This window comes from Priapulus caudatus, unplaced genomic scaffold (assembly GCF_000485595.1).
Source record: "Priapulus caudatus unplaced genomic scaffold, Priapulus_caudatus-5.0.1 Scaffold444, whole genome shotgun sequence".
Classification (NCBI taxonomy): domain Eukaryota; kingdom Metazoa; phylum Priapulida; class Priapulimorpha; order Priapulimorphida; family Priapulidae; genus Priapulus; species Priapulus caudatus.
Genome location: NW_014577505.1, coordinates 164,615 through 172,462, shown reverse-complemented (window position 1 = coordinate 172,462; position 7,848 = coordinate 164,615). Strand labels below are relative to the sequence as shown.

The following is a 7,848-nucleotide window of genomic DNA, read 5'->3' as shown; positions in this document are numbered from 1 at the left end:
GTAAAAGGGCAGGGGTCCATGTGTATAGAGAGAGGGCACAGATGACGAATACGTTTAGTCCTGTAGTTCTATACTATTTTAATGTAAAAAATGGCAACAAATTTTACCATAGCAAATTCATGACGTAGTCAATTTAATTAGAGAGCTAATAATACTTAATTAGAGAGCTAATAATACTTAATTAGAGAGCTAATAATACTTAATTAGAGAGCTAATAATACTTAATTAGAGAGCTAATAAGAGCGTTTTTGTCTGAATATTGTTTATTGTTTGTTTCTCTGTTACGAATCTATCCTTAGAATCAAGTAAATATATGTGGCTAAATTTGCTCTAAAAGTTGTTTCTATGCGTTTTTTCCCGAGCAACGCCAGGTACCCAGCTAGTATATATATATATATATATACACATATGTATTTTGTGTTCTCACAGGACGGGTCTTTACTACGGCGTCGAACAGAGTGCTGTTCCGTTGTCTCCCACGACGATCGAGCTCATCATAACGCTACTGCTGGCGCTACCTAGTGTCTGTTTCATCATCTACATCATGGTGTTCCTATACAGGTGCGTTGCCATGGGAACGAGGTTCGAAATAACGAAATCTGGTAGCCCGTATGGCTACCAGTCAGAGAAGGTTGATGTCGCACTCTGGGGGAAGGTTGGGAGGCAATAGTGTGGGTTCTCCGTATCGAATATTGTCATCTCTGTCAAATATCTGAATTGGTGGTTCATCGCTTCGTGCTTGGCCTGGCTACGTGATACCGATCTCTCTATGAAATAGCAATGTTGTCCAATAACTGTCCGGTTTTCTGCGAGGCACATGCACTTAAAGGATCTGTTCTAAACGTATTGATATATTCCCTTTCATCGTGAGTATCTGATCTAACACTGACATGCCGTGTACACACCTGCATACGTACTATTCCCCTACGCATGCGTAGAGAGCATCCGATCTAACGCCGTCTCCTATGCACGGGTAATGCTATCCCCCGGGCGTGGAGGGAGGTTACCGCAACGTGGCAGCACTAGTGTTAGTATTAGGGTTAGGGTTAGGGTTAGGGATAGGGATAGGGTTAGTGTTAGGGTTAGGGTTAGGGTTTTTGCATCATGATATCTGTCCCCACACCATAGATTAATTTTTGTGGATCACAGCACCTATATATAGCGCTCCGAGATATATATGTTTAGTGTTAGGGTTAGCGTTGGAGGTGTTGGAGTTAGCGTTACCGGATGAGTAATGATTTTGAAGTATACGTCAACTGTATCACGTGACCCTCCCTCCACGCCCGGGGGATAGCAACACCCCCTATAGCCGGCTTAATGCACGGCTGCGCTACTACGCGGCCCCTGCATAGAGAGCATCCGATCTAACAGCGTCGTCTGCCGCAGGTGCATGTGCTCGCGCAACTACGACAAGTGGCGCGCCTCATGGCAGCTGGGGCGCCGCGCGTCCTCCCTCCGCGCCGCCGGACAACTCCAGGAGGCAGCACCTGTCGCGCTGCGCGGACACCGGCAGGAGGTGGAGTGCATCGCGGCAGATGGCGCCACCGTCGCGAGCGCGTGCCTCGGCGGACAAGTGCGCGTCCTGGGGACTGGCACTCGGGAGACTGCCTCGTCACAATCGATCGGTGAGAGCGCGCGGCGCCCCCTGTCGGCTGCGAGAGTGGTGTTTGTTGGGCGCCCGCACTCCACCGGATCTCGTGTACCAGTAATAGTGAGAGTTTTTTTATTCGCAGCAGGGGACAGCGCNGTTTCCCATCCATCATTGACTTGGCAGCATTCTGTCCAAATATTGCAGACTCAACCCTCACATCATCTAGGCCTGCACTTTCCATTTGCTGACCAATGGCTCGAAGGAAGTTGAAGGTGATATGGAGACCACCAAGCAGGACAACTACGTTGCTGTACTCTTCAGAAGCCCACACGATCTCCTTTGCTTTGGCATAGAGAGGCGGATCGAAGCAAACGATGGTATGGCGCTGTCCAAGGTTTCTGCTGAGCAGGACAAATCGGTTGATGATCGTTGTGATGGTCCCATATTCATTCGCAATAGCATTGAGGATCGGTGCCATTCCCACCGTCGTCAGTGGTAGATCTACAGTACTCACACACTCATTGAATGCTGCCTAGGGAGGAACATCACAGCCATTGCTGGTGTCCATCCTGGAGATTACCCAGACGTGTGTCATTCGTGTTGCTGCCTTCCTACATGGACTACTTTTGAACCACTCATTCGATTCAATGCTAGAAGCATTCGGAATCCTGGGTTCAACTCTTGTGTCAATGGGTAGTTTGGGGGGATCGACATCATGCAACATTTCGACCGTCTCCTTTCTCAAATCCTTCTCTCGTCCATGCACATGCTTAACAGCAGTTCTATGAGAAGGAGGTTCGCGCTGCCAAGCATTCCACTGTGTGCAATGGAATGTACCTTGACCAGCTATTGTCGATTCGTTGACATCTATGTTGTCAGCTGATCCTACGATAAGCCAAGCCTGCAGAAAACAGTACGTGCATACTGTTTATATACCACTTGTATTGATGTGGTTTCAGGTCTGTATTACCCTACGCTTCTTGGCATCTGGGGCATTCTACAATGTCATTGGAGAAGCGATGGGTGTACAAAAAGCAACAGTTTGCAGAGTTTTGGACGCAGTGCTAGACTGCCTTGTAAATGTTGCTAGCGAATGGATCGCATTGCCAACATCACAAGAACAATTGGCAGAGGTAATTAGTACTTACTGTACATACAATTAATACATTTGTCACTTATAAAATTTATATTTTACATAAGAAGTTACACGAATTCATACAGTTAAACAAATGACTTAACCAATTTATATTGCATATTTAACGTATGAGTCACTTTGTGTTTATTTACACTTATAATTATTTTAATATCGCTTTACAAATGTTATTTCAATTCATCAGATCAAGGTTGGATTTTACCAAAAGCGACAGTNTGTGCCTATCCGCCAGCGGTCACCCGAGTGTGAGTCAACCCAGGTTGATGGCTGGAAATAGAGATTCACTGGAGGGTTGAGGTATATGTGATACAGCCATCATGCAGATACTTACCTACTGACAAGCAGTACCACATGTCCACCCCGCCGAGCTCGCGGCATCCGTGAGTCCCACCGGCTATTTTCGTGCCCACCGAAGTAAGCTGCTACCAGCCACGGCCCCCCACCCTCGTAATACCGCCAATCTCACTTATCGCCAGGAAAAACCCAATGTACAAATCGTTTGTATCTATTTGTACGTAATTTAGCCTCGTCATAGGCCTACCGCCAACCGCCAGCATATGTACAATCCTATATAAATGCATTGAAAATACACTCGTTATACCGCCATCGAGAGTGTTGGTCACTATCGGTTGTTCAGTTTCTATGGTAACATACACACAGCACATCCACGCGAGTCCTATGTAATAGCAGTAATATTTAGCGATATAGTAATAGCGGTAGATATTCCGCCTCCATCATCAATTGATGCTCAGAGGTCATCAGTCTGGAATCAGCAGTTTTCTCCACTGGAATATTTTTGTGAGGATGGTAAACCCAGGATTTGAAGCTCTGCTCTGATTTTGTCTGGGCTGCCAGCAAATTTTGTCAGGGTGCTCTAATGGAAAAACCATTACTAACACCCAATTTTTGTCTGGGTGGCAGATTTCTTGTCGGTGTGCTAAATCCCAAAAACCTATTCTTGTCTTGGCGCACCCAGACAAAAATGCTAGTGGAGAATCCTGCATACCCATTTTTTCAACATGAATACATTATACTTACTGTGAATTGCCTGCATGATCTCTGTGTAAATATTTAAGGGCTGCTTGCCCTTCACCCCCGATAGATTCATCGTCATGCTCAGCTGGTGTGTAACAATTTCATGCATCATTCTGTAGACTACAGACTTCAGGTTAACACCGCCCAGTAAGCTCAGATTTCGTACCTGAAAAAAGGAAATGATATTAAATTATGAATAAACTCCAAGAAATAAAGGGACGATGATACAGCAATTTTAATACTTTAAATTGTCTAAAGTCAAAATGTCCTTAGAGCATGGGGATCATGATCATATGTCTTCGGAAGAGGCACGTAGTGGCTCGAGTCTCCGCCTCGATTGCCAGAGGTCCCGGGTTCAAATCCCGCTGTGGAGTGAGGGCAGGTCTCTTTGCCTCACAAGCCCATGTCAGTAACCCCAATTGGCACATAACCGAAGTGGCACACATATCCACTCATAGGGCTTAGGCCTAATGCCAGAGCAAACTAAAAACAAAAACAATGCCCTTCATGTAAGTGCAAAGGTTGGTATTCACGTGCAGCCAATTTTCACTACTTTGCATTTCCAGTGGGACGTCTTCCATTTTGAAATTCGAGCAACCTGTCAAGACAATCGATTTATGGAAGTCTGTATGAATGCAAATTCACTCTGTGTTAACAACTGACAATGGAATAGAATAAAAGTTCACCATTTTTCTTCTGGTGTGATCAGTTTTCAGTTGGCGTCCAGGTGTTGCAAGTCGTCTATTGTATTGCACGGCAAAACGAATATTGGCTCTTCGATGTCTTCAGCTGGCTCGCCTGGTTCACAGAGTTGGCGTTGTTCCAACCGTCTAAGGATTTCACCTTGCTTCTTTTGCTCCTGTTGCATTTCGGCCATTATAGTAAGGAGTTGCTCTGAAATTGTGACAAATGAGTCGAATTTATATTAAATTCAAATAATAGGGATGTGGAGGATGTGGATCAAGTTTCCACAGGTCTGGTGACAACCCGAAGATAGTACTGGCCACAAATTCAGAGTGGAAACTACATATATAGTTCAAGAGAGATTGATGCATTCAAGATAAATCGTTATCCAGGAAACTACTACAGATCCACTGGTCCCCCCCCCACACCACTAACAGAATTATCGAGTGGTTTCCTACAAGTATTAAAAGAGGAAGAAGCTGAAATGGTCTGGTCTCCAAAGGCAAATGACTCCTGAGGACGACAATGCTGGTGCCATGGTCACCATGGTGAGAGCAAAATACTGCAACTTACCTAATGTTGCCTGGTTCAATGAAGATGTGATGTTTGGTGGAGTAGATAAAGCGCACCTAGTCTCCGTATTCCTGCTAATACTACTATGAGCACCTGAAAAAACAACGGAAAATCAATCATTTGGCATTCGACTCTAGCAGGTATAGTTGCAGAGCTGCCAGATTTGAATCTCGCCATAGCATGAGGTTCTGGCTCATGCCCATGCCAGAATCACCAACAACCCCAAATTGGCATGATTCGTGCATGATCAAAGTGGCACGTACATATGCTCACATAGGGCCTAATGTCAGAGCGAATACCAAAGAATTTAAAAACCTCCCACCAACTCATTCCAACTGATTGATATGACAATATGTTGCTTAATTTGAAATATAGTGCACAATGACACGTGTTATACATACCAGTTGGTCTCAGTGGACTTCTCAAGTCTTTATCTGCCATGGCACAACTCTTGGACTTCTTTGCTGAAAGAAAGGTATGGCAAGTTTAAATCATAGGATTAAGATCATATGTCATAGGTCTGGGCTCCAGTTCAGCCCAAAATGGACAGGAGCCAAAAGCAGTCTAACACTGAAAAATTGTAGCCATTGATTGGTTTGAACCAAAATAAGGAGCCAAAAGTTTTGCACAGTACATGTACTCACCAGAAATGATCATTCCACTCCTTGGAACTGGTGGTGGAACAGGCAAACCGATTTTATGCTGAGGGGGTGAACGGATCTGCGGATTGGTCTGGTCAGCCGCTTCATTAACGTTGTCCATCATCCACATATCTGGCATGTCTTCGTCCGGGTCGGAAATAATGTAGATTAAAATTTTAGAATTAAAAAAGATGTAATAACTTAATAACCATTAATAACAATTTAATAAACTGTTAACTAGTTAATTAACTAGTTGTACGTACAGCATACTCACGTTCTTTTGTAATGTTTCTCAGTTCGTTTATTAGTTCGTCATGTCTTCTATTTCTGTCAAAATTAATGGTTTTGAAATTATGCTTAACTTTAGATTTAAACTGTTATATGTTATAAACAGTTTACAAACTTAGTGTCATGGAGATGGACAGTATAATTAATTAAAATAATTTGTTTTCCATCGTAATCAATTGTAACATTGATGTTAATAATAACTTAAGTTTGTCATTCAATGCACAAACGTTTGTCAGCATTTATAATATTCAATAATGAAAATTGCAACTGCTGCCACTAATTATCACACACCTCTCTATCTGCTCTTGCCTTTTTAATTCAAGGTATTCTTTTTCAAATGAGCCTGCAAGTTAAATTTTATTGCATTTAATTGCATTAAAATGCACTAAAGTTCATTGCATACAAAAACTATACTAGGGATTGAAATTCATATTATGTTTATATTATCTGTAAATGAACCTAATACTAAATATAACATGTTTATTTACTTTCTGTTGACTTTCTCGCTCTTTTGCGAAGAGGTGATGATGGTCCTGGTGGAGCCACAATCGCCAGTTCTAGAACAGCTACTCCAGTAGCATCAGCTGTACTTGTCCCTAGCAGATTTAATATTGACATTGTAAAATTCAGATAAACAGTTGGAAATACATTTGATACATCAATTTTAGTATATAACAATACATACGAAGCATTACCTGTTATCTCAACTCCCTCCGCGACTCCATAAATTATTTCAGGAGGTATGTAACTTTCAATGACCTGGCTCTCAATGTTTGAGAATTCGATCACTGAGGGTTGTCCCCCTCCTGTTAAATCAGAAAAACTAGTGTAAATGATTTTAGATAGTGTTCATGTATGCCACATCTGATATCGATTGATGAATACAGGAACGCATTAATGGAGGTGTCTAGCCTTAACATTGCAACTTTGACTTTGAGATGCACCAAAATCAGTAACTGTTCGTGTTTACATGGCTTTACTTTACTCATGTGGGTGGGGGACGGGGGCTTCATAATGTTGCCTGCGCACCTGTGCGTTGCGCCTCTGTCGCGTTATGCCTTTCTTTTTTCCTCAGCTCTGAGGTATAGTTTGTCCACTTGATTTTGCACTGTAAAAATGTATTATGTAAAGGTTTGCACGTTTTGCATAAATTTCTTTAATTATAATTGATATAAAAAATACACAATGTTCACATACCATTTGCCATGTTATATATTATATATATATATAATATTAGCAATAGAAATTTGTTTACTTCGGAAGGATGCCTGTCCATCATGCCAATCGCATTGACACGGTCTGCGATTTCTCGCCAGTTCTCATTTTTCCGGTTGACGGTCAAATTATTGGACAGGCGACTACGCACCACATCCTGCCTCTCCAGGCAGGCCTCGGCGAAAACCTCAATCTATTCTTTTTGCCAGTTCGGTCGTCTCTATTCAATATATATATCAGTATACGTATATTCAGTTATTCTCAATACATAATATTTTATTGGTGCCATCACGAAACAGTACTACAGTATCAGATTATAAGTTGCAACACTCCAACAGTCTACACAGGATTATGTGTAGGCAAATCGTGACAAATCGCTTGATTAATTTATGGGCTATACTGAAAACCGTATGAGAGACAAAGTTGATCAAATGGATAGATAACTCCGTAACATATATACAACATAATATGTTATGTAACATTCAGCGATTGTCTAGTAGTAGACTAATACGTACTAGTAATAACATATTATTTAAAAAAGTGCCAGTAAAATAGTAGTACTAATTCAATACCTTAGCTTCTGCCGACGCCAGCGGTCTTTCAATCTCAATTTCCATTGCAAATGCTATTTAATTATTGTTTTATTGCACTGTTTGCACTGAGCGGTA

General features: G+C 42.2%; 2 protein-coding genes across 5 annotated transcripts in view; one reads left to right on the top strand and one right to left on the bottom strand.

Annotated features, from left to right (window-relative positions):
* Positions 1–2,090, top strand: part of LOC106810472 (sterol regulatory element-binding protein cleavage-activating protein-like) — a 7,931-nt gene extending 5,841 nt beyond the window's left edge. Inside the window, exons 2-4 of the mRNA XM_014813850.1 lie at positions 430–561; positions 1,387–1,663; positions 1,818–2,090. Coding sequence (XP_014669336.1) covers positions 430–561; positions 1,387–1,663; positions 1,818–2,090 — 682 coding nt within the window. The remainder of the gene's footprint in view (positions 1–429; positions 562–1,386; positions 1,664–1,817) is intronic.
* Positions 2,091–2,975: 885 nt separating this feature from the next.
* On the bottom strand, positions 2,976–7,096 carry LOC106810477. Of its 4 annotated transcripts, XM_014813856.1 has the most exons (8): positions 6,995–7,081; positions 6,661–6,771; positions 6,454–6,549; positions 5,681–6,308; positions 5,438–5,500; positions 5,037–5,129; positions 4,466–4,673; positions 3,193–3,945 (listed from the first exon to the last, which is right to left on the bottom strand). In XM_014813856.1, exons 4-7 carry the CDS (start codon positions 5,814–5,816, stop codon positions 4,492–4,494), a joined length of 474 nt encoding a protein of 157 aa, XP_014669342.1. In that variant the 5' UTR covers positions 5,817–6,308; positions 6,454–6,549; positions 6,661–6,771; positions 6,995–7,081; the 3' UTR covers positions 3,193–3,945; positions 4,466–4,491. The 4 variants fall into 4 exon arrangements, 3 of the variants coding, with proteins under 3 accessions (XP_014669342.1, XP_014669341.1, XP_014669343.1); XM_014813855.1 differs by lacking the exon at positions 6,995–7,081 and having other exon boundaries at positions 6,454–6,561; positions 6,661–6,673; XR_001394023.1 differs by lacking the exons at positions 6,454–6,549; positions 6,661–6,771; positions 6,995–7,081 and adding an exon at positions 2,976–3,011 and having other exon boundaries at positions 3,783–3,945; positions 5,681–6,447.
* Between the last annotated feature and the right edge of the window lie 752 nt (positions 7,097–7,848).

Excerpts from the sequence above, each read along its gene's own strand:
- LOC106810477 (XM_014813857.1), bottom strand. The coding sequence starts at position 5,816 with ATGCCAGATATGTGGATGATGGACAACGTTAATGAAGCGGCTGACCAG. Across the intron at positions 5,501-5,680 it reads GAGTGGAATGATCATTTCTG|CAAAGAAGTCCAAGAGTTGT; the intron begins GTGAGTACATGT and ends CCTTTCTTTCAG. Across the intron at positions 4,674-5,036 it reads ATTGAACCAGGCAACATTAG|AGCAACTCCTTACTATAATG; the intron begins GTAAGTTGCAGT and ends TCACAATTTCAG.